General features: G+C 42.2%; 1 protein-coding gene across 1 annotated transcript in view; it reads right to left on the bottom strand.

Annotated features, from left to right (window-relative positions):
* The window catches only part of LOC124776760 (nose resistant to fluoxetine protein 6-like), a 381,483-nt gene that overhangs the window by 185,869 nt on the left and 168,686 nt on the right, over positions 1–26,928 (bottom strand). Inside the window, exon 4 of the mRNA XM_047251897.1 lies at positions 9,593–9,807. Coding sequence (XP_047107853.1) covers positions 9,593–9,807 — 215 coding nt within the window. The remainder of the gene's footprint in view (positions 1–9,592; positions 9,808–26,928) is intronic.

A 26,928-nucleotide genomic window follows, 5' to 3' on the forward strand; every position in this document is an offset into this window, starting at 1 on the left:
AGTAGTTCTAGGGGACTGATGATCACAGATGTTAAGTCCCATAGTGCACTATACATTTTTTTTACTCGCTGTTGAGAGGAATGTCGTTACACGTATTGCCAAATGTATTGAGGTTAACGGACATCATTTTAAGCATTTCTGTGGTCATCAGTCCCCTAGAACTTAGAACTACTTAAACCTAACTAACCTAAGGACATCACATACATCCATGCCCGAGGCTGGATTCGAACCTGCGACCGTAGCAGTCGCGCGGTTCCGGACTGAGCGCCTGAACCGCTAGACCACCGCAGCCGGCTTTTAAGCATTTATTGCATTAGTGTGGTATTTACAGGTAACCACGCTGTAACAGCATGCGTTCTCAGAAATAATAAGTTCACAAAGATACATGTATCACAATGGAACAACCGAAATAAAATGCTCAAACGTACCTACGTTCTGTATTTTAATTTAAAAAAACTACCTGTTATTAACTGTTCATCTAAAATTGTGAGCCATATGTTTGTGACTATTACAGCGCCATCTATCACAAAGCGAAAAGTGGTCCAAATAAAACACTCATATTTCTTTACGTACTATACGAATGTGTAACAATAAATGGGGGTTCCTATTAAAAAAAAACGCAGTTGATATCAGTTTGAGCTATGGCAGCGCCATCTAGCGGGCCAACCATAGCGCCATCTGGTTTCCCCCTTCAAGCTAGACAAGTTTCGTTCTTTGTAGTTTTTTCGTTTGACGCTTATTTCGTGAGATATTTGGTCCGGTCACGATCAATGGACCACCCTGTACACTTGGTGAAGAGCAGGCTGAAGTTTAAGAGATTAGTCAGGAAAAATCAATACCCAAAGATAAGGAAAAGCTCAGTAGGCAGTATAGTTGAAGAAGAATGAACATCTCTAAAAATGATAATCACAGAAGTTGGAAAGGTAAACATAGCTATAAAGAAGGTACCTGTAAAGAAACCATGGATAACAGAAAAAAAATATTTCAGTTGGTCGATGAAATAAGGAAGTACAAAAATGTTCCGGGAAATTGAGGAATACAGAAATACAAAACGCTGAGGAATAAACCGAATAGGAAGTGCAGGGAAGCTAAGACGAAAAGGCTGCAGGAAAAACGTGAAGAAATCGAAAATGAAATGATTGTCCGGAGGTGTGACTCAACATACAGGAAAGTCAAAATAACTTTCGGTGGAATTAAAAGCAACCGTGGTAACACTAAGAGCTCAACGGGAATTCTACTGTTAAACGCAGAGAAGAGAGCGGATAGGTGGAAACAGTACATTGGAGGGCTCTATGAGGCGGAAGATTTGTCTGATGTGGTAGAAGAAGAAACAGGAGTCGATTTGGAAGAGATAGAGGATCCTGTATTAGAATCAGAGTTTAAGAGATCTTTGGAGGACTTAAGGTCAAACAAGGCAAAAGGGATTTTGAACATTCCATCAGAATTTCTAAAATCATTGGGAGAAGTGGCAACAAAGCGACCATTCACGTTGGCGTGTAGAATGTATATACCATCTGACTTTCGGAAAATTATCATTCACACCATTCCGAAGACTCCAAGAGTTGACAAGTGCGAGAATTATCGCACAATAATCTTGACATCTCATGCATTCAAGTTGCTGACAAGAATAATAAACAGAAAAATGGAAAAGAAAATTGACGAAGTGTTAGATGACGATCAGTTTGGCTTTAGAAAAGGTAAAGGCGTCAGAGAGGTACTTCTGACGTTGCGCAGTTAATGGAAGCAAGACTAAATACAAATGAAGACACGTTCATAGGATTTGTCGACCTGGAAAAAATTTCGACTGTGTAAAATGGTGTAAGATGTTCGAAAGTCTGAAAAAATAGGGGTAAGCTATAAGGAGAGACGGGTAATATATGTACAAGAGCCAAGAGGGAATAATGAGGGTGCATGACCATGAACGAAGTGATCGGATTAAAAAGGGTGTAAGACAGGGATGTAGTCTTTCGCCCTACTTTGCAACCTGTACATCGAAGAAACAATGATGAAAATAAAAGAAAGTTTCACAAGTGGAATTGAAATTCAAGGTGAATAGATATTAATGATATGATTCGTTGAAGTCTTTGCTAACCTGAGCGAAAGTGAAGAAGAATTACTTGATCTTCTGAATGGAATGAACAGTGTAATGAGCCGGCCAGAGTGGCCGAGCGGTTAAAGCCGCTACAGTCTGGAACCGCACGACCGCTACGTCGCAGGTTCGAATCCTGCCTCGGGCATGGATGTGTGTGATGTCCTTAGGTTAGTTAGGTTTCAGTAGTTCTAAGTTCTAGGGGACTTACGACCACAAGCAGTTGAGTCCCATAGTGCTCAGAGCCATTTTTGAACAGTGTAGGGAGTACAGAATATGGACTGAAAGTAAAGCAATGAGAAGTAGTAGAAATGAGAACAGAGAGAAAGTCACATCAGGACTGACGGTCACGAAGTAGATGAATTTAAGGAATTCTGCTAACCAAAGACGAGCGGATTAAGGAGGACAGCAAAAGCAAACTAGTACTGACAAAAAGGGCATTCCTGGCCGAGAGAATCGTATTTGTATCAAACATATGCCTTAATTTGAGGAAGCAATTTCGGAGAATGTATGTTTGCAGCACAACAATATGTGGTAGTGAAACTTGGACTGTCGGAAAATCGGAACAGAAAAGAGGGGAAGCATTTGAGACAAATACTGAAAATCAGGTGGACTAAAAAGTAAGGAATAAGGGACATTCTGCGCAGAATCGGAGAGGAAAGGAATATATGGAAATTGGTGACAAGAAGGAGGGACACGGTGATAAGACATCTTTTAAGATATCATGAAATGACTTCCATGGTACTAGAGGAAACTATAGAGGACAAAAGCTGTAGAGGATTGGAATACATCCGACGAATAATTGAGGACGTAGGCTGCAAGTGCTACTCTGAGATGAAGAGAGGAATTCTTGGCGGGCCGCATCAAACCAGTCAGAAGACTGTTGACTCAAAAAAATTTTATAATAGTTCCAAATGCTGGCGAAACACTTGAGATTCAGCCTTGAGTGCACTAGCACTAGAACCCTTCCATCTGAAACGCCCCCTTTTTGAACAATTATACAGGACTGTGCTTAATCTGACACACAATATTTTTAGCGCAACGCAATCTGACTTTCAAAAATCCCTACAAAATAATGGCCCTGCCTGACATTAACCTATACCTTTCACAAATCACTTACCTCACCAAAAATCTTCGTTACTCGAACTACTGCAATACAACGAGCGCCACTACTGCCAGCTAAATAAAAGATTCTAACTACTGAAGGCACTAACTACTGATAGGCATAGTTAGCAAATGAAAGATTTTTATAGAGAACAAACAATGTATTTACCTTAATAGTCATAACATATACAGCACTTCATGATATCCAGAATTACAATTTTCAAAACACCGCCATCTCTCTCCCCACATCCACCACTGCTGGTGGCTCACCTCCAACTGCGCAACGCTACGCGCTGTTCACATCCAGCTGCCCAGCACTACAGTGGCAGACAACAATGCAAACTAGCCACCGACTGCACACAGCACAGCCAGTGATTTTCATACAGAGCGCTACGTAACATTGCCAATAAGAAAACATAAACAGCCTACTTACACATCGAATCTTTCTTCTGTCCACCTTACCTGTTACACAGATTTTACGTGTTTGTTCTGTTTCATATTGCTTCACTTTCGTCAATAACAAGTAAATGACAAGAGTTGCCTCAGATGTTCGCCACTAGCCTTGTTCTACTCACACTTATCTATCGTTATACCAGTGGGATATTTGCTTCCACTTCTTGCGAGTTTCCCCACGATTGTCCAATGTCGATTTTATCGCTAGACAACCTCACTCTGAGTGTACAGACTGAGAGTGCTACAGATTTGGTCAGCAGAGGGAGGAGAGGTGATAACCACCATGCTTAGCGTCAGTATCTTGCATTACCATGCAAACGTCTCGGAAAAGTCTAGTGGGGGGGGGGGGGGGCATGTTGCAGTGGTGGTGGGGATACGTCTATCGGACGAGGATGTTCAGATCTGTGGACACCTCGCTGCTTTTATAAAGGAAAAGACTGTTTGTTTGCAGCATGTGTCGTCCTTTTCTCATTGTAATCGACAACGCAATCACGATACTACGCTATACCCGCATTTATGATGGTCGACTGCCCCAAAAATTCACAGTTAAGACATCTGGCAAACAAGTCGTCCCAGTTGCCAACTTGAGAAGCGAGCCACACGAGTAAACTGTCCTCACATAGTAGATGGGATCTGATCCCAGTTCTCCTGATCACAGAAGATTTCTCATGGCACGTACACTACAGCCCGTATCTTCGGTGTGGGACGCATTCGGAAAATGTTGAAATGTAGATAAGATGTCGTTTTGTGCACATCAGAAAACGTGAAGCGCCTCCAGAGGGCGATATTGCATCCCAGCCTCAAAGATACTTTCGTTTGTTAATTTATCCTTCACATACTGCGTGGCCGACTGTCAGGTTAGACTCCGGATGCGATATGTCATCAGCTGCTGTACCCTATGCTATGAACTCAAATCAAATCTGGCACACTGTGGACCGTCCATCACCCCATAAAGCTCTGCATAGACGATGTGACGTCCGTTCAACGAACTGCTGTGGCGATTTGCAGATGTAGTTAATTTGAAGATCCACTTTCAGCTCTGTTCAGTACAGGAACCTGAATTCTTCATCATCCCACGTTCGAAGTCAGTTAATTCAAGACATGCTTCGCCATTCACTACATACAGTATCTACCTGTAACTGACTGCTCAGATATTGTGTCTACACACACGGCATATGTTGTATCTGGCCGTCACACAGGCTTGTAATTCAAGATACATCATCAAATGGGTGAACCGTCCTCGTGATTTTTGGTAAACCAGTTTGTTCACGATAATGTACAGATAAGTGGTTAGTATACTGCACTCGCATTCATGAGGGTGGCAGTTCAATCCTGTGTCCGACCATCCAGTTTAGGTTTTCTGCAGTTTTTCTACGCCGCTGCAGACAAATGCCAATTTTTTTTTTTTTTTTTTTTTAAACGGCGTGGCCGATTTCCGTCCCCATCCTTGATACATCCGAGGCTGTGCTGTGTTCTAAGGACCTCGATGTCGACAGGAAATTAAACCCAATCTTTCTTTTTTTTTAATGTATAGATACTTTTTTAGTGTTGTAGGTGCTACCATCCAAGTACGAGACGTTACGAACCTCGCAATGCGGATCTGAGTTTACGATGGTGTGTACATGTGGTAGAGAATTTTAATGTGAGAGTATGAGAAAATAATATTTTTTATAGTCTGGAGATGTATATCTAGTTTTTAAGAAAGGCAAACAAAAGTATTTGTCAGGGGTTAGTCAAGGCACAAATCTCAACCGCTTTATGGCAAACGGTCCTTCGTAATTTTACATTAGCGTTGCAGGAAATAAAGCACTGATTATTCGTTATGACGACTTTAAAACGCTATTTTTCTCTGTGATTTATGTTTTTATCTCCGTCGGTGTCTTCAGCTTTATCAGCCATCACAAGCCACATTGTCTAACAAGTGGAGGTTCTTGGGTTTAGTTGTTGCGAGGTATGTTGCCAGTGAGTCTTTTACGTGGTGGACAATAGAAGCAACACTTTCTGGGAAATGCAGAATAACGAGGCTGCCAATGTACCCGATGTCCATAACTCTCACCACGCTGCAACTGTGCATGGAGTCGATATAAAAGAAATTTTTATAATTTGCTATTAGAGCAAGATTTTTTATCTTATTCCGAACCGTGTAGCTCCAAAACTGTTAGTGGCTAGCAGCATATATGAAATCTCTGAACTGAGTCATGTGTTGGTAGTAATTCTATGTCAATGACATTGGTGCTTGCGGAACATTGTGCTTCAGTATGTTTACTGTGATCATAGCGCGGATTCCTCTCTTCCTCCATGTCAACTGAAGTGTATCAGAAACTGAAGAGATGAGTTAATAGGGGGACGAACATCTTTTGTGGGTCTTTGCAGAGATGGAATGTCTTTGTACCTTTATTGCCGAGTTTTTGCTCGTGGCTATTGATTTTCTTTTACTGTATTTCGTCTGTTTGCGTTTTTTGTCTTCTGTGTTGCCTGTTCGGGTATGTAGGAGAGGTGTAACTAAGACTGAATGTTTTGCCCCAAGCCTTCGTAGCAAATTATGGAATAATCATGTTTTTCTATCTACAGCTCCCTAAATATGTTGTCTTTCCTTAAGTCTGCAAGCTCCCGTTTCATCAAAGGTAAAATACAGGGTGTCCCAAATAGAATGACCCGATTTTAAATAGAATTATTTATTAGGAAGAAGGGCTTAACACCAACAAATTTAATACCAAATTACTCAGAAAAGACAGAAGTTTAAAAAAATCCATCATAAATGTTCAATATGACCTCCACTGTCTGCACGGACGACATGTAGCCAATAGCCGAATTCATCCCAAACTGAGCGTAAGGTGTCTTCTGTGACTGAAGCTACAGCAACTGATATTCTGGTTTTTAGTTCATCAATGTCACGAGGTAAGGGAGGAACATAAACACATTGTTTAGATATCCCCACAGGAAGAAATCACATGGTGTTAAGTAAGGGGACCTAGGAGGCCAAGAGTGTTAGCCTGGTCTCGCAGTCCTGTACGCCCTATCCAACGTTGTTGTTAGGCACGTTGTAGTGCCAGTACGGTGGCGCTCCATCTTGCTGACAGATGAAATTGTCAGAGTCCAGTTGTGGGAATAACCAGTTCCGAAGCATTGCAAGATATGATTGTCGTGTTACGATTTCTTCCTCAAAAAAGTAGGGTCCATAAATCTTGCTTTGCGAAACAGCACAAAAAACATTTACTTTTGGTGAATCACGTTCGTTTTCAATTGTTTCATCAAGATTTTTGAGCCCCCAATATACACACATAATGACGGTGAACCTCACCGGCGCGGGATTAGCCGAGCGGTCTGCGGCGCTGCAGTCATGGACTGTGCGGCTGGTTCCTGCGGAGGTTCGAGTCCTCCCTCGGGCATAGGTGTGTGTGTTTGTCCTTAGGATAATTTAGGTTAAGTAGTGTGTAAGCTTAGGGAGTGATGACGTTAGCAGTTAAGTCCCATAAGATTTCACACACATTTGAACACATTTTTTGAACCTCACCGCTAATATGGAAAGTTGCCTCATCGCTGAATATCAACCATGACATACAAGTGTCTTCTTCCATGTCCTCTAGCATAGAATTGCTGAAGTCCACTCGCTTCACTTTGTCAGTATCTCGAAGAGCTTGTACCAGTTGTAATCGGTATGGTTTGAGGGCGAAACGACGCCGTAACACACGCCACACTGTCATGCGCGGTAACGCAAGTTTTCGGCTAGCACGACGCGTAGGCTTGTGGGGGCTCTGCTCAAATGCTCGTTGGATTTGTTCCACTGTTTGTTCAGGAACGCGTGGCCGGCCGGGACTTTCGCCTTTACAGAGACACCCTGTTTCTTCAAACGGTTTATACCACCATCGAATGTTCTTTGGTGATAGTGGTTTAGCACGAAATCGAATATAAAACGCCCGCTGAACTGCGATCACTGATTGAGTACGACTAAATTCAATAACACAATACGCTTTCCGTTGCGCGAACGCCATACTGCGCGAGACTGGCTGCACGCTCCAGGTCAGCGCTCGTAGCGACATCTAGTGGATTTTTTCTGAAACTCTAGACCATGCCGATTACATCTAGCGCTGTTTCATTTACCTAGTGACATTTGTCTCAATATTATTACAAGTTAAAATCGGGTCATTCTTTTTGGGACACCCTGTATTCTAGATTGCTTAGCTGCGGCATGTTACACTTCTAATTTCTTCTTCACATTCGATGTTTAGATTTTCTACAGGATCTTCTGGTGCCTCTGGTTAGCTGGACACTGTCTACGGCCAGTGTTGCTTGTTGTGCTTACATTACTTTGTAACGGTTGTCTGGTGCGGTGTAAATCATTAAGAACGGCTCCTCGCAGTCCATGCGTCCTTCTGTTGCGCAAAAATCTAGCACTCTCCTCATAGAACCTGCGGTGGGGTGAGGGACATCGTCTGACGACCAAACGTGTCGATCTCACGACGGACCCCACACTCGAGCGTGCGGCGCGGCGCTCTTGTCTGTCGAACGGAGATCATTGAATTGTTTATGTACCATTGTCTAATAATACATCGTTGCTCCTGCTTCATGATCAGCTTTGCAATGAAATAAGGCGTCCCCATTACCGCAGCTGCAATATCATCGTTTAAATAATACGATGCAGTGAACCTTTTTGACTAACCTGCCAGGTTAGCCACGAGCGCTAACTCGCGTAGGCGCGCAGGCCCCGGCTCGAATACGGCCGGTGGCTTAACTACGGAGGCCGGTGTGCCGGCCAGCCTGGATGTGGTTTTTAGGCGGTTTTCCACATACAGCTAGGTGAATACTGGGCTGGTCCCCACGTTCCGCCTCAGTTACACCGCTTGCAGACATCTGAACACATTCGCACAATTTCTTGGATTACATTTGACACATTCAGTTGGGGTACACTAATTCTGTCCCAGGGGGTACGGGGTGGCGGCAGGAAGGGCATCCGGCCACCCACTTAAATTAACCTTGCCAATTCCGATTAACCATGCTGACCCTGCGTCATTGCGGGAAAAAGGCACAAGCAAAAGAAAGAAAGAAAGAAAGAAAGTGAACCCGTTTGACTATTATTGGTGAAAGGACAGTTCAAGGTTTGAAGAGTTGTGGGAGCAGAATGGAGACGCCAGAGAAGGATGGTCGGAGGAAGGCGAGTGACTGCCAAATATTTTGTTTACATGTACATCCCCTTCCTTGGTGACTACCGCTTCACTATTTCTACATTGATTTTATTGTAATGGGGGGGGGGAGGAGGAGGAGGAAGGGGGGGCCTATAGAGATGCGCGAGGCCTTGGCAAATGACCTAAGTGTCGACTTCATTTGTGCGTGAAGGACACTATTAGCATGAAGGGTGCAGTTGGTTTGGAATAATATTCATGTACTCCACAGCCGTCACGGAGCCTTCAGTTACTACCACAGGCCCAGGTGAACGTCCCCCGTAGCATAACACTGCCCCCTACGCCTGCTTATGTGGCACGATATTTGCTTTGAGCAGCCGGTTACCTTATATGACAGATTGTTCTGACACGACCATCGACATGATGTAACAAGAAACGTCCGACCAGACATCAGGTTTCCATTGATTCGTGGTTCAGTCGCCACGATCCCGTGTCCGCGGCAATCGTAATGACGATGTTGTTAGGTCGCTCGTCTGCTGCGCTGCTCCATCTTCAACAGTGTGTGCCGAGTGATGTGCTTGTGTCCTCACATTTAATGTACTCTGCCGTCAGACTTGCCACTGATCGTCGCCTATCCTGCTTTACAAAACGAGCAAACTTCCGGCCTTCACGTTCTGTGATGACGCATGTACGTCCCACACAAAGTCGCCTACTCTCGGTTTTACTGTCTTTCATCCATTTACGCAGATGGTTCCGACAGTAGCACTCGAAACGTCCCGCCAAAAACTATGATTGGTGGCACCGAGAGGAGCCGCCGTTAACTCACACGAAGATGACGGTGGAGCGGCCCGGCTGCAGGGGCTCCCGCGTGGAGCAGTAGTCGTCTCGCAGCTCCGCGCGCAGTTGCACGCGCATGCGCGGGCCTGCGACCCTGAATGCTGCATCCAGGGCGCGCTGCACCTGCCGCGGCGAGCACGAGGCGGGCACGCACACCGCCCACCAGCCCTTGTCCCGGCGGATCTTCACCTGGTCGCCCGCGAACTGCAACCACAGTCGTTTCGTTTAACAACCACACTGACGGAAGAAAATCGCAACACCAAAAAATAATTAATTCAAAGTAATGAAATTTCACAATACATTTGTCCAGGTAACATATTTAAGTGATTACACAATCACAGGTTAATGTAACGGCAAGATAACCCATTGCAAATGCGGCATGCTAGTACATTAACAACTGGTGTAACCTCGAGAACGTTAAGTGCAGCCGCGCGGGATTAGCCGAGCAGTCTATGGCGCTGCAGTCATGGACTGTGCGGCTGGTCCCAGCAGAGGTTCGAGTCCTACCTCGGGCATGGGTGTGTGTGTTTGTCCTTAGGATAATTTAGGTTAAGTAGTGTGTAAGCTTAGGGACTGACGACCTTAGCAGTTAAGTCCCATAAAATTACACACCATTTTTTTTTGTTGAGCAGATGTGAATGTGGGATGGAGTTCCATGCCTGTTGCACTCGGTCGGTCAATACAGAGACGGCAATGCTGATGGTGGATAACGCTGGAGTCGTCGACCGATGATGTCCCATATGTGCTCCATTGGAGACAGATCTGGTGGTTGCTGGCCAGTGCGGCCGAGCTGTTCTAGGCGCTTCAGTCTGGAACCGCGCGACCGTTACGTTCACAGGTTCGAGTCCTGCCTCGGGCATGGATGTGGGTGATGTCCTTAGGTTACTAATGTTTAAGTAGTTCTAAGTTCTAGGGGACTGATGACCTCAGATGTTAAGTCCCATAGTACTCAGAGCCATTTTGAAGATCTGGTGATCGAGTAGGGCAAGGCAACATATCGACACTTTGTAGAATATGTTGGGTTACAACGGAGGTATGTGTGCGAGCATCATCCTGTTGGAAAATACGCTTGGCATTATATTCATGAATGGCACAACCACACGTCGAATCACCAGATTGACGTAGAAATTTGCAGTCACAGTGCGTGGGACAACCACAAGAGTGCTCCTGCTGTCATACGAAATGGAACCCCAGGCAGGTGCAGGTCTTGTGTCTCTAGCATGCAGACAGATTGGTTTTCAAACCCCTATTGTCCTCTTCATAACCAACACACGGCCATCACTGGCACCGAGGCAGAACTGGCTTTCATCAGAAAACACAACAGACCTATACCCTGGCCTCAAATGAACTCTCCGTTGACATCACTGAAGTCGCAAATGGGCCTGGTTTGGGGACAGTGGAATGCGCGCTACACACGTCAGGCCAGGAGCTGTCCTTGAAGTAACCGATTTGTAACAGTTCGTTGTGTCACTGTGGTACCAACTGCTGCTCAGATTGCTGCTGCAGATGCATTGTGATGCACTAGAAACATACGGCGAATACGATGGTTATCCTTCTCGGTAGCGGCACGTCTTCTTGCGACCGTACTGTAAACTGTCATGACCACCGCTCCCAACACTCATGTACAGTGGTTTAATTCGTTCCAAGCCTTTCTGCACTATCGCACAAGAAAGAGCACCTTCTGGTTGTCCTACACTACTGGCCATTAAAATTGCTACACCACGAAGATGACGTGCTACAGACGAGAAATTTAGCCGACAGGAAGAAGCTGCAGTGATATGCAAATGATTAGCTTTTCAGAGCATTCACACAAGGTTGGCGCCGATGGCGACACCTACAACGTGCTGACATGAGGAAAGTTTCCAACCAATTTCTCATACACAAACAGCAGTTGACCGGCGTTGCCTAGTGAAACGATGTTGTGATGCCTCGTGTAAGGAGGATAAATGCGTACCAGCACGTTTCCGACTTTGATAAAGGTGGGATTATAGCCTATCGCGATTGCGGTTTACCGTGTCACCACATTGCTGCTCGCATTGGTCGAGATCCAATGACTGTTAGCAGAATATGGAATCGATGGGTTCAGGAGGGTAATACGGAACGCCGTGCACGGCTTCGTATCATTAGCAGTCGAGATGACAGGCATCTTATCCGCATGGCTGTAACGGATCGTGCAGCCACGTCTCGATCCCTGAGTCAACAGATGGGAACGTTTGCAAGACAACAACCATCTGCACCAACAGTTCGACGACGTTTGCAGCAGCATGGACTATCAGCTCGGAGACCATGGCTGCAGTTACCCTTGACGCTGCATCACAGACATGATCGCCTGCGGTGGTGTACCCAACGACGAACCTGGGTGCACGAATGCCAAAACGTCTTTTTTTCTGATGAATCCATGTTCTGTTTACAGCATCATGATGGTCGCATCCCAGTTTGGCGACATCGCGGTGAACGCATATTAGGTGCGTCTATTCGTCATCGCCATACTGCCGTATCACCCGGCGTGATGGTATGGGGTGCCATTGGTTACACGTCTCGGTCACCTCTTGTTCGCATTGACGGCACTTCAAACAGTGGCCGTTACATTTAAGATGTGTTATGACCCGTGGCTCTACCCTTCATTCGGTCCTTGCGAAACCCTACATTTCAGCAGGATAATGCACGACCGCATGTTGCAGGTCCTGTACGGGCCTTTCTGGATACAGAAAATGTTCGACTGCTGCCCTGGCCAGCACATTCTCCCGATCTCTCACCAATTGAAAACGTCTGGTCAACGGTGGCCGAGCAACTCGCTCGTCACAGTACGCCAGTCACTACTCTTGATGAACTGTGGTATCGTGTTGAAGCTGCATGGGCAGCTGTACCTGTACACGCCATCCAAGCTCTGTTTGACTCAATGCCCAGGCGTATCAAGGTCGTTATTACGGCCAGAGGTGGTTGTTCTGGGTACCGATTTCTCAGGATCTATGCACCCAAATTGAGTGAAAAGTAATCACATGTCAGTTCTAGTATAATATATTTGTCCAATGAATACACGTTTATCATCTGCATTTCTTCTTGGTGTAGCAATTTTAATGGCCAGTAGTGTATTACACTGCCTAATTCGAACTCAGTGAGGTGTCGACAATGGCGTCTTGTCTTGTTGAGTCATATCAACTCACCACGTGCGATATCAAAGCTAGCTAAAAAGCTCACGACCGCTACAGCGTGTATTTAAAGCTAACTTGATTTCAATCCTCATAGTGATGCTACTAGCGCCGCTCTTATGTGCCTGGTACGAAATCTGAATGAACATCATCTTCCAGTAGTAGAAGTACGTCTACCAGTTTTCATTTATGTCGCACAACTCCCTCCTGGTGTTGCGATTTTGTTTCGTTTGTGTATTCCGCCCATGACTACAATTTCAGGGCTGTTACTTTTAATAAGATAGAAACAGGTTTATGCATTCACTTGTTTTTTATTCCATTAGATATTTAGACGCCTCTTGCCATCATCTCTACACAGAAAATTATGAAAATTACATCCATGTCTAGCAAGGGACATGTACGTTCATTACCATTAGACAACCAACTGGGCAACAGGTTTTATGCTCCTGAATTTAGCGCTGGAGAGTGCAGAAATCAGAGAAGGTGTGTGTTCCACATTATGTCAATAAATCTAACATGAACAGCACATCATGCTGTCTACATTACAAGCGGGCTTCGAATTACGTACCTCCAATGTCACTGCAGAGCGTACATAGGTGGTACTGAGTCTCACACATACGAGTCATTACATGCAGTTGTTGAGAGTTGGCAATACTCTCTTAGCATGTAAAGGTTGGCTACAGCGCGCATACACAAGCTCTGGAATCTAAGATACTGTCGTCGCGCCTCGCAGCGCACGGATTCTAACTAGTGGCAGTTTTGAAGCCAGTGTAGGAGCCCGCCTGCTGCGCTGCGCACGTGTGTTGGGCAAGGGGTCGTCGCCGAGCTGCCGTACTGCCGTGTCCGCCAGCAGCGACACAGGATTTGGTATTTAGTTGATATTTTTTATAATTTGCAGCGCGCTTATTAATTTAAAGAAAAGGGTTTGTGCATGTGCGTAGCAGAAGACGGTAATTTTGATAATGACAGGAGTTGAATTCTTAAGGGGAAACCATTGTTAGATTAAGTATTGATTTTTGTCATTAATTTCTTTTGTAATTGTCAGGGAATTGTTTCACTATGTATTCAATTGAGAAGTATTTCAGTCTGTCTCAAGAGCTTGATTAATTTGTAATATTGCTTTAATGCCACTGGAGGCAGATTTACAAACGAATCGATTGTTCAAAGAGCTTCTAGCGTTTTGTTAATTGAATGAGAAAGAATCGCTTTCAGGATGTAGTTTTTTGTTTGGGTTATCATTTATCGAGTTCCGATTTGACCAAACCCTTTCTCTTGAATTATATGTAGTTGTAGTAAGCAGCAGCAGCTGCAGCAACAGCAGGAGCCGCCATCAGAACATGCATTGCACTCAGCATGAATAATAGGTTTTTTTATGTTTTTGTTAAATAATGGAATGCAGCAGATCAAGCAGTGGCAGCAGAAAGACCAAGTAAGTTATTTGTTGCACACAGGACCAATAAAAAAAAGTATATAAAGTTTTGGCGATCTCTGCAATAGTAAAGTTAACAAGAGTACAAGCACGAGTTTTTCAGTAGAAAACACGAGATAAGAAGATAGAGTTCGCAATTTTCACCTGGCGATCCTGCCAGGATACGTTTTTTTTTTTTTTTTTTTTTTTTGATGAGTCGTAGTTAGATATGCTTCGTCTTTCTACTGCCAACTGGAAGCTTACATAACAGTAATCATTAGTGGAGGCACAGCATTTTGATCGCTTGCCCACTGCTTTGCATTAACACAAAATTTTATTTCAGCAGTTTTGTCTTTGAATTTGTTGGTGCATCGTGTAATAATTAATTGAACAGTGGAATTTTTAGGATAGCGGTGTATTTTAGTGACATGTTTTCGTTCGTATTGCGACAATGAGGACGCAAGCACAAAAGAAAATGGAAAATAATGCAGATACTACTGCAAACGCGAACGTAGATACGGTTGCAAACATGAATGTAGGAGCGGTTTCAAATGCAGTTTCCGAAAATTCGGAACAGAGAGTGGAAAATTGTTTTGAGAATATTGAGATCCGGGAATTTTCTAACAATACTGCGGAGAATCGGAATGTAGGCGGTCATTTGCCAACAATGCGTGATGAAGAACTGTGTGCAACACGCAACTTAGGACATGACAATACAGTGACGCAAACAGGACGCATTACGAGAAATACCATCGTTGCTTCCGCCTCAAAAGTGCAGAGTAATTTTGTTTTCCCCACTTTTGGTGGAAATTCAGGTCTGGTTGCCACTCCGATAGAGTGGAGTAATTTTGCCTTTCCTTCTGTTAGTGGAAATGCAGGTCCTGCTTCTGCTTTAACAGAGAAGAGTAACGTTGTACTCCCTGCCCCCAGTAATGATGTTTCACAATTATTACTGAGTAAACTCACTGAATTTAATGACAGACAGGAGAGTAAACTCACTGAATTTAATGACAGACAGGAGAGAAAAGTCACTGAATTTAATAACAGACAGGAGAGTAAACTCACTGAATTTAAGAGTAAACTCACTGAATTTAATGACAATAACGCAAAGAATTTCAAATCGCTTCAGAACGAAATTAACGAGAATCTCACATTGTTTCAGGGTGAGGTGCATGACAATTTAAATAGTAAATTTGAAGAAATGACCAGTCAGTTGAAAAGTCAGCTACGTGAAGAATTCAAATCAGATATTAATAATCTTGTATCCCGACTTGATCACGTACAAAATGTTGATATTGTTGACGTGAAACGACAGACGTCACAACAAGAACTGCAAGTAGAGGAATTAGCGAAAAATGTTGAGTCATTGCAATTAGAGACCACCAATGAAGTTTCAAAGATAGAAACTCAATTAACGACAGTAGCTAAACAGGTAGATGAATTATCCATGAAAGTGACGGAACTAAGTAGCGGGTTAGATACGAGGTCAGATGACACTCAACCGGTGCCGATCGCGGATACCGAAGAATTTCAGTCTCTGCAACGTTTTAAACAAGGGCAGATGACAATTAATCAGCAAAACAAACGTGACGTGAAAAACATACAGGAACAGCTTGCCAGCATCGAAGAAAAGACCGATCGTGTCAGTGACACGGGTAGATCCGATAATTACAAAATTGGTAACGACAATGAGCGCATTAATTATGGAAATGCCGACCACTTTTCTCGTGGATATGACACGTTTGCGGGACTTAATGAAGGAAACGTGAGTCATGCTGTAAAAGAAAACTCATTCGCTAAGAAAAATGACGAGTTTGACTATAAGCATTTTCTCACAGTTAGGAAATTAAAAATTTTTCGGAATGCTAGTCACGAAATCCACCCTCGAGAGTGGTTACAACAATTTGTCTATTCTTTACCACCAACATGGCCAATTGGCCACAAACTGGAATTCATTTGCAGTTATCTTGAAGGAGAGCCTGCAACAAGAATGCGCTCAATAGTACGTGAATGTCACACATATGGTGATTTTTATCACCATTCTTATCTGCTTACTGGTCAAAGACTACACAAGATCGTGTAAAATATTACATCATTATGATGCAAAGTTATGTACAGCCGAAATTTTCAATTCCAGTGCAATATTTTGAAAACATGATGCGCATGAACGAATCCGTACAGTCAGTCGGAATTAATTCATATCTGTTTGACAAAACTGCCGATCAGATTACGCCACATAATTTCGGCAGGTAGGTGCAAAGATGACTTAGAGGCATTCCAAGCTCTTTTTCAAGAATTAGAATTTGACAACTATGAAAACACACAGAGAGATAATAGTAATCAGTATTGGGAAAATAATAATCCGCGGCGTGACCGTAAACGCATATGGAACTCGGACGAACCTCACGCGTACAGGGCGGAAGAAGATAAGCGTGATACGCGGCATCAACCGTATAACACGGATCATAGACGCCAGAGAAATGATTTTTATGATCATAGGAACTCTCAGTACAGTAATAGAGATCGCGGACTGCGAGAGCAAAGGCGTTATGGAAATGAAAATTATTTTAGAAGGAATGGTCGCGGTAGAGCCAACCGAAATCGGCGTGGACACGCAAATTACAATTCGGAACGCGGTGCTCATGCAGAATACAGAGCATTGAGCCCAGGTGATAATTATGGTCATAACAATTATGAGAACCAAAACAGTTATGATGAGGGGACAAATCAAAATTGGCAGGATCGCAGAAATTCCAATTTAGAGCGTGGGGACAATGTAGAAAGTCAGACCACCCAACCCAAGCAATAATTCGCGGCAATACGAGTCGGCACAACAATGACTAGCAACAAGGACTACAAACGAACCGTTTGTAGCGGCGGAAAGCCGACACACAAATTATGTTAACTTTGTTGGACTGGAGGACTTTAGAGACACATTATTACAAGAAAACGATAACAGCGAAATTATGTATGCTCATCCAATTATAAAAATCTCGGTAGGAAATATTCTACTTTCAGCTGTACTTGATTCTGGCAGCCCTGTGAATGTAATTAGCGAGACAATGTTTAAGAAGTGTGAACAGGCATCTGTTTGGCAAACCTTGCCATTATTAAAGACCAAATTAAAGGGAGTCATTCAAGGAAAGAGTGTAGACGTACGCAATCAGACTTCTTTAGTTTTCAGGTGTCAAGGACACGAGTTTTCTGCAAATTTCTTAGTAGTCTCTCTTTTATGAACAGAAATGATTTTGGGTGTGGAATTCCTACGTGAATATAAAGCAATGTTAAACTTTTGTAATGCTGAAGTCATGTTACGAGTAAATCAAATGCTAGTTAGGCTTAAATTTCAAAGATGGTTAACAAAGGAGGATGAGGAAGTGACTTGCCTGCATTTTCTCTTTCCACTTGAGGCAAAACAATCAATGAATTTGTCTAATAGTTGCACAGATAACATCACTACGTTTTACTGTGAAACAGAACAACCCATTAGTACAGAACAATTAACTAAAAGGAAAGTTCACCGAGACGAAGTAGATCCTAATGCAGGCACTGATGATTTATTTGAAATATTAAAAGCAAACAAATTGTGAAGTTTTTTCTCACAAGACAGGAACAATAAGTAACTTTCTTTATGAATTCAGGGTCAAGGAACATAATAAATTTTTTGTACCACCATACGTCATCCCATAGACATACAGAGACAAAGTCAAACAGGAAATACAATCCATGTTAGAGCAGGGAATCATCGAACCTGCTGTGAGTTCATATAACAGCCCCATTACACGTGGTTAAGAAAAGGGATAATTCCATTAGACTGGTTCTTGATTCCAGACAAATTAACTCAGTAATCCAACCTGAAACCGATAGACCACAGACACTAGATGAACTATTGCAAAAACACCATATAGTGGTAGTATAGCATTGCAGAAGATCAAGAAAGCTGCAGACAGAAGAAAGAAGCTGCATAATCCACGAGTCAACGTCAAGAATTTACAGGTAGGTCAAAAAAGTATTGCTTAGGTCACATCGACTATCTCATAAGGGAAAATATTTAAGTAGGAGGTTTTTCTTGGTGTATGAAGGACCCTTCCGTATAGACGCATTGCACACACAAACGCTGTGGAACTTGAGACTATATGAACACACAAATCGCGAGGTCTTCATCACTTATCACACATTAAAATTTTCAAGGAATAAGGCCCTAGGGGGTTTACTGATCTTTAGTAAATATATGTTTGGCAAGCATAGGTGCCCCAGCCGTTACAGTATATTCTTCTGATTTTAGTTTTCAGTACTGTTTCATAATCTTTGACTAACCTGTTTATCTATTAATCTTTTACTATCAATCTACCCTGTGTGAAAGACCAAGAACGAATGATTATGAATGATTTGTATTGCTTGAGAGAATAAGAACTTTGCAAAGGACATTTCTGACGAGAGGATTATGCCAGCTGCTGACATCTTGCGATTGTTCACTGAAAGAATGAAATTTTCGTGATTTATTTAAAGGAAAATGCAAGAAATAACTATATACGTTTTTAGGGAGAAATAACATGAAATAACAGAAACTGTTGACATTATCTTCCGGTAAAATATAGTGTATAAGTGGCTCTGAATTGAGAAGGTATATTTGATGGGTAATAGTATAATTACGAAACCTTCGAACTGACACTTGTTCTGATTTATGAGGTAGTTTGAAGAGTGATGATTTATGTGGATTTTTCGTGTTTATTAGTTTGCCAGGTAAGGCGTATTAGGATTTATGGACCACTCATGATTAGTGTGACACAATGAGGGAGCACTTTGCAGACTTTTATAGAACAAGAGAAGGCAAGAAAGATACACTTCTAAACGCAGAAACCCACAAAGGTATTCTATGAAGGAAGATATAGATTATACACATTTGTGTAAAATTTAAGTCACAGAAATGTTAAGGTAGAGTACACACTTACTTAAAATCTAAGTCACAGTAAAGTTAAGACATGGCTATGAGTCACGAAAGGGGTTCTGATACAAATACACAGCAAAGTGTTGAATTATGTGATGAATGAGTGCCAAGAATATATATATATATATATTTTTTGCTCTGTGAAATTGTGGAATGGTAAGAATGATAGTATTGTTTCTCTTCTTATTGTTGTTAAGGTTGACTTTATTGCATTTCTTACAGGAAACATGATCGCAACGGAAGTTTTCTCCATTGCAGAAACGAAAGCACTTAACGTGACGTAATTTTGTGTAGTAGACGATATTTTCAGATCGGAGCGTAGCACGCTTACCGTTAAGGGTCGCGAGAAGAAAGACGTTCCAGAAACAGTCGGCCATGACAAAAACACCGAGCTATGACCTAGATAATTATGTCGTGCATTAAACGATTTCTTTTCTCTTTCCAGAGCGAAATGACTCTTACGCCAAGAGGCGAGAGTATCTGCCATATTTTATGACTGAATAAATAATAGTGTAACATAAGTCAATTTAATATTTATCTTGTGTTTTTCTGTTTCATGATTGTAATTTAGTGATGCAGTGCCGATTCCAGCACGAGGTTAATTGGAAGGTGATGATTTTTCTCTTGTCATGCCATAAATTTGTTTCTTGTCACCTTGATGAATAAACCATTTCTTTCAGTTTCTACTGGACAGATGGAGGGGTTTTGTGTCTTGTATTTCGTAAATAATTTTTTTTATTATATACTTTGTAGGTTGTTTCTTATTCTTGTTCTTTGTGACGGTCCAAGGTATGGCCACACAGATTCATACAAAGACTAGAGAGGCCTCCAAACAGAGACAATGAGGACTCCATGTAAAAACGATTGAGACACTATACCACAGACATTGACGTTTGACATCAGAAATATTGACAGTTATTACAGACTAATAATTATAAATTTGGTATAACTTAGTAATTAGAGTGTAAAAATTCTGACGCATAGTCACGTAATTATTCACTGAATTTTGTACATATTCATGAATTGATTTGGCGAGCTGTTGGCTAAACTTTTTCTAAATGATTCTGTAACTTTTATTATACATAATAGCATCACTATGGAATTACTTTTCTATTTGTAGGATTATTTAAATATTTTATAACCAAAATGTACATAACAATTATTGTAACAAATATTGTAACTTTCTTTTTCAGCATCACTAGTAATGTAAAAATAGTAGGTAATTAGAGTTCGACGGCACAGGATTTATGCCTTGAAATTAAAATGATATTTTTTGTGTGGTGCCACATTTATAATGATTCGTGGTCACAATCAAAACTTTGCCATTGTTATTGGCCAAACTAATCATAAGAAAATTAACTTGCCACTGTGTGGTGAGCCTCATATTATGACTGAATTGAAAAATACATGCCACAAATCTGGGATTGCTGTGGCGAGAAATTTAAAGTAAATTGACTTTGTCACCGTGTGGTGAGCCTCACATTATTCATGACTTGAGATATATGCCACAAATCTGTAATTGCTGTGCCAATAGAGTTAAGGAAAACATTTTAATGATCTCAGAGCTCACATGCCTGTTTATATGATATAATATTATTCCTTGCTTAATTTCTGTAATTAGGTTAGAGATATCGTATTTTAAAGGGAGAATCTATTTTCTATAAAATATGACGTTTCCAGCATACAGAAATACTACATAAGTTTGAGGAGGTACTTATGCAATAACGCAGTGACCTGTGGTTGTCAGTGGACACAAGGTCCCTGAGTCTGCCTACGTTGTCAAACTGTCTCACCAGAGGAAAATTTGACTTTAGGTGTGGTTGTCAGTGGATATGAAGTCCCTGAGTCTGCCTACACCGTAAATTAACTGATGTTGGAACATTAGTGTGGTTGTCAGTGGATATGAAGTCCCTTAGTCTGCTGCACTTAAAACATGTAGACCTGGTTTCTTTTGAACAGAGGGAACTGCGAGCATAAAAATATACAGTATCATGTAGTCAGACCACTACTAATTAATGTCATGGAAACGTAAGTGCCCAAATGCAGAAAATAAAATATTATTTTTTACTGGTTATTAGGTTATATTAGCTTATTGAAGACTATTCCATGTTTAAGTAGTTACTGTTAAACATCTGTTAAAACTTATATGATTTTTTTATCTACTTATGTAAGAAAATTGTTATATTTCCTTTGACGTTTTCTTATTACATACATACTAGGCTAGCAACATTTTCATATTATTTTTGTAAAAGGAGCCATGTTTTCTCCTTTCCAATCAATTAGGCAAGCAACATTTCTGCCATTTTGTATAAAATTTTAACATTTTTCTCTTGCCTATATGCCACGAAAGAAAATTTTCGTCCTTTTGTAAAAAAAATTTACTTAGATGCTAAGCAAGAAATACTTTTAGTCATTGGATATAAATTGTAACATTTTTTCTCTTTACCTAATTTTTTCGTGGTTTTGTAAAAAAAAAATTTACTGTTTGTTCCTTGCCAATATGTTAGGCAAGAATCACCCCACAAAATTTTCAGAAATGAGGTTGGGGGTTATGAGAGTTGGCAGTACTCTCTTAGCACGTAAGGGTTGGCTACAGCGCGCATACACAAGCTCTGGAATCTAAGATATTGTTGTCGCGCCTCGCAGCGCACGGATTATAACTAGTGGCAGTTTTGAACACAGTCTAACATAACAGTCGCGACACTCACTGCTGTAAAAGTTGTTGCCGTTTGACAGATGGAGCGACACTAGCGCTCCAAGCGGCGGGTAAGGTGAACGTCAGACGCGTCGTAAGCATAATGTTTGTTTGCATCCATTTCCTACGTAATTTCCGATTTATTCGAGTTATTCTCTTGCCTTCAAGAGTTTGTGTGGTATCAGAAGGCATATACGTTTCTAAAAATGATTCTAAAATATACGCAAGTACGGACAAAAACCATGAATAGAGTGGCAAGCTACAACACATTCGGTCGCAGGTTCGAATCCTGCCTCGGGCATGGATGTGTGTGATGTCCTTAGGTTAGTTAGGTTTAAGCAGTTCTAAGTTCTAGGGGACTTATGACCACAGATGTTGAGTCCCATAGTGCTCAGAGCCATTTGAACCATTTACAACACATTCGTGAAGAAACACTTGTGACATTGGACAGAATTGCAGCTTACCACGTTGATATCAAAAAAATATAAACACACAGATTCACATGTAAGAAGCACAGACACGTACCTCTACATGCAAAAGCGATCGACATCTCTTTTATCGTTCTGTAGGCTTACTGTGTTTGTCATTGTCTCCTGTTGCCACAAGTACGACCTTCATCTTTATATTATTCTAAGTGGGACAAGCAACTGCCAAATAGTGGGAGACATATGCTGAAAACACTATAATGAGCTGATTACATTACATTTCACGAAAAACCAAATATTTGAATAATTTTCAAACAATCTGTCTGTAGGCACTTTCCTTGTCCCGTAATAGTTTCGCTTCTGGGCATTCTGACACTTCACATGCTTTTGTAAGACACGAACAGCTACACTTAATTTAACCACTTCATCGTCAAAGCAGGTCTGTGTTGATTCACACGAATCTGGCACTGATACATGGAGAGTCGAACTGGCTGCTTCTGTGTCATAGGACTGTTTTACAGCTTTAGATTGACTGTCGAATCTTTGTGGCAGTTTCTTCTTCATCGTAAGTTGAGGGGGTTTATTTGGAATGTCAAACAGTGTGGGTACTGCATTCCAAACGAGTTTGTTATTGTCTGCGTTCATGAACCGGTTTTGTTCGAAATGTAGCGAACAAAAGCTAATATTATTATACAGGTAAACCGGGTCTTTCTTCATAAGGTCTTCTCGTCTGCTATTAACTAGCCATTTTCTGCTCCTAAAACGAAACATTCATCATTTATACACATATAGTTTGCAAGTGAATCCTGACGATACAGTTTAGTAACATGATGGTATATACCTCCCAGGATCCTTAGGAAACCTAAAAAAAGACAGCTGTGGTGTCTTCTTCCTGTTGTTGCTGCAATTTATTGCGCTACAAACGTTCCCGATGGTAAAAACCATTGTATAAATCAAAATAAACAATCTCTATTCGCTTTCACGATCGCGCCGAACTCACAGTTCAACCTACCGGCCGCTTGGGGCGCTGCTGGCGCTGTAGCAACAAAATAAAGGCGAAGTGTAGCGACTGTTATGTTAGACTGTTGTTTTGAAGCCAGTGTAGGAGCCCGCCTGCTGTGGTGCGCACGTGTGTTGGGCGAAGGAGTCGTCGCCGAGCTGCCGTACTGCCGTGTCCGCCAGCAGCGATACAGGATTTGGTATTTAGTTGATATTTTTTATAATTTTCAGCGCGCTTATTAATTTAAAGAAAAGGGTTTGTGTATGTGCGTAGCAGCAGACGGTAATTTTGATAATGATAGGAGTTGAATTCTTAAGGGGAAACCATTGTTAGATTAAGTATTGATTTTTGTCATTGATTTCTTTTGTAATTGTCAGGGAATTGTTTCACTATGTGTTCAATTGAGAAGTATTTCAGTCTGTCGTCAAGAGTTTGATTAATTTCTAATATTGCTTTAATGCCACAGAGGCAGATTTACAAACGAAGCGATTGTTCAAAGAGCTTCTAGCGTTTTGTTAATTGATTGAGAAAGAATCGCTTTCAGAATATAGATTTTTGTTTTGGTTATCATTTATCGAGTTCCGATTTGACCATACCCTTTCTCTTGAATTATATGTAGTTGTAGTAAGCAGCAGCAGCTGCAGCAACAGCAGGAGCCGCCATACAGAACATGCATTGCACTCAGCATGAATAATAGGTTTTTTTTATGTTTTTGTTAAATAATGGAATACAGCAGATCAAGCAGTGGCAGCAGAAAGACCAAGTAAGTTATTTGTTGCGCACAGGATCAATAAAAAAAATATAGTTTTGGCGATCTCTGTAATAGTAAAGTTAACAAGAAAGAGTACAAGCACGAGATTTTCAGTAGAAAACACGAGATAAGAAGATAGAGCTCGCAACTTTCATTGTCTCTGACGTATTTCAGTCGTTTCTTGGAATCGAGCAATAAGATCCTCCGCTGACGCACCCTACACCACCATAGTCTTCATATTGCCCCACAGAAAACAGTCTAGAGGTGTTAGATCTGCGATCGTGCTGCTCGTGGAACCGGTCCAACTCTACCAGTCCATCGACTGGGACATGCGACGTTGAAGTGATTCAGCACATTTGACATCAACGTGTGCTGTAGCTCCGTCGTGCAGCAGCCACATGTCCATCTGAACATTAAGTAACACTGCATCCGATAGGGTTGGCAAAACATCTCTAATAATGTGAGGTAGATCGATCCTGTTACTCTGTTTGCCAGTATATATGGGCAAATGGTACGGTCACCAATTATCCCGACCGAGAGGTTATTACTACCCCCTGTTGGTGATTTTGAATCACCTGTGCACGTGATTTTCATCCTCCCAAACATACGTGTTGCCCAAGTTTAATACCTCGTCTCTTCATGTATAGATAGGACCAAGTTCAGGAATTGTGGCTGGAGTATTCATTGTTGTAAATACCACTGCGCAAACTGCACCACACGTGTGTAGGCCTCCCCCATGGTAATGCCTGGACTTTCTGCAAATAGTATGGATGGAGCCGGTGTCCATTTACAACACAGCACGTGGCTCTTTTACCCGTGTGCATTGTTGTGTCACCTGCCGCGTCCTGGGGATGGGTCCTCTTCGAACATTGTCAACATGTTCTCATCTAACTGTAGGGTTCGAACCGAGCGTAGACTACCCGCATCTCGTTTCAGTACCTACCAGAGGACAAGCAGTAGAATGGGAATGGTATTCACAAACACCAAGCAGAAAGTGCTACTATTTTACTGTACAATGGCCATACCTCAGGTGGAAAATTCCTACGTGCAACTTTCCAGCTTGTCTGAGGAGGCTTTCGATGGCCGCGAACATGGAATGGTGTGGGGTACGTCTGTTCGAAAAACGTTCTGCATACAATGTCGCAACAGCTCTCCCACTGCAATCCGCTTAGCCGTATGCAAGCACAATGTCGATCATCTCTGCAGAAATGTACTGGTACGCGTCTCACTGCTGACCACACGAGGTCCGCAGTAGGATGCGCACAAGAGCAATGTAGAGAAATGTAGCGCATGCGCAGGTATGTTATTACGCACAGGTCAGACATCCGCAGTACACAGGTGGCTAAAGGGTAGCACACTTTCCGTATTCAGATATCAAAACGACTCGGAACAAACCGTCACAACCGTTCATTCTGACTTCGACGCTCCACAGCGTCTCATCTGTGCATTTCCGGATGCGGGTTCCTTCGTGAAAACCGATCAGTTTGCTTTCCTGCACGACGTAGTAAGGGTGGTCGGTATTTTCTGAGACACCCTATGTCTGTAAAGACGCTGTAATTCAGCAACTGTAATATGTACTTAGAGATGAAGAACAAAACCTATCCTACATATTGCTAATGGTCCTATTTGCTCGTTTCTCTTTTTCCTCATGTCAGAAGAGTAGTAAATATATACAGTTAAATATATGCATGATTATGTGATAATATTAATTATAAACACATAGATTACAAAAAAAAAGTAAATTAACAATCCAGAAGAAGTCATTGAGTCTACATTTCTCAATAGCTGAGCCACACCAATGGCATTGTCGTCGGCAAGCAATAAATATTGTTCTGAGGATGAAAATAGACAGAGAGGGAACTGACAGATGTTGCTGTCTCTTCTTGGCCACATTCGCACTTGCCATCGTCTGATGTAAAGACCTGAGACGTAAGTGATAATTTTAGTCCCGCAGACACCAGTCACTATTCTGGTTAAGGAATCTCCAAACAACCCAGTCCTTGTTGTAGCTAGACAGAAGATTTTCACGCGCAGCTACCCTACCTCGACGCTTAGATATACACAACGGAAGTCCAGTCTTATCTGGAGGTGCTTTCAACGTTTTTAATGTCTGGAAGAAACTTCTTGATTTCAGCCTAGGTTGCGACTGGCGCTCGAGAGAGAACTTCAGTTGGCTGTCAACTTGCTCCTACCACTCGACTCGTTGAAACGTCAGTCACAAAGCTTTTTTAATCGAAATATAGTTATACTTCCGCCATAAAATTAATAGTGGCTCATAAGCCCTCTGAGATAATTTAAACCATCCTAAAGCACGCAAATACCGCCCACAATTCACGGATGTTGATCAAAATGGAGTCAAAGGCATGCAAATCTCGTCGATGGCGTTACTTGTATGTTCAGTTAGAATGAGTTCAGGTGGCTGGTAATTCTAAAGGCTGTGTGAACTACGTATGGAGAGTTACTGAAACTTTTGTCACAATTCGTGAGTTTTTTCCATACCTTCTATTCCCACCGCCTCCCCCTAAAAGCAACTGGAAGCAAGTATAAATCGCTCGTGGTCGTCTGTGGGGAAACAACGAATCCACACGACTGAACCACAGGCTCGCGCATCGCTCAGCAAAAAGAATCGATATACGTGTCAGGGACGTTTCAGCTTCACTTCAGATTTCCTCCTCCAAGCCTCTGAGCCCATTGCCCTATTGACGACTGGGACACTTCGCTTCACGTGGATTTCAACGATCTCGCAGTATATTATCGTCTTGTGCTGATGTGTACCGCGATTCATCTGTCCAAATGACCTGCAACATATTTCCATGCTTGGAGCTTGGACTATGCGGCATTCCTGTGTCCATACTAATATCTGTTTTCGGTGACGTGAGTGACTTGAGGTAAATTTATTGGGCGGCGGCTGCTGTACACCTTGCTGAGGAGGAGGTTCTTGACGGCATG

The sequence above is a fragment of the Schistocerca piceifrons genome, chromosome 2, assembly GCF_021461385.2.
Source record: "Schistocerca piceifrons isolate TAMUIC-IGC-003096 chromosome 2, iqSchPice1.1, whole genome shotgun sequence".
NCBI lineage: Eukaryota > Metazoa > Arthropoda > Insecta > Orthoptera > Acrididae > Schistocerca > Schistocerca piceifrons.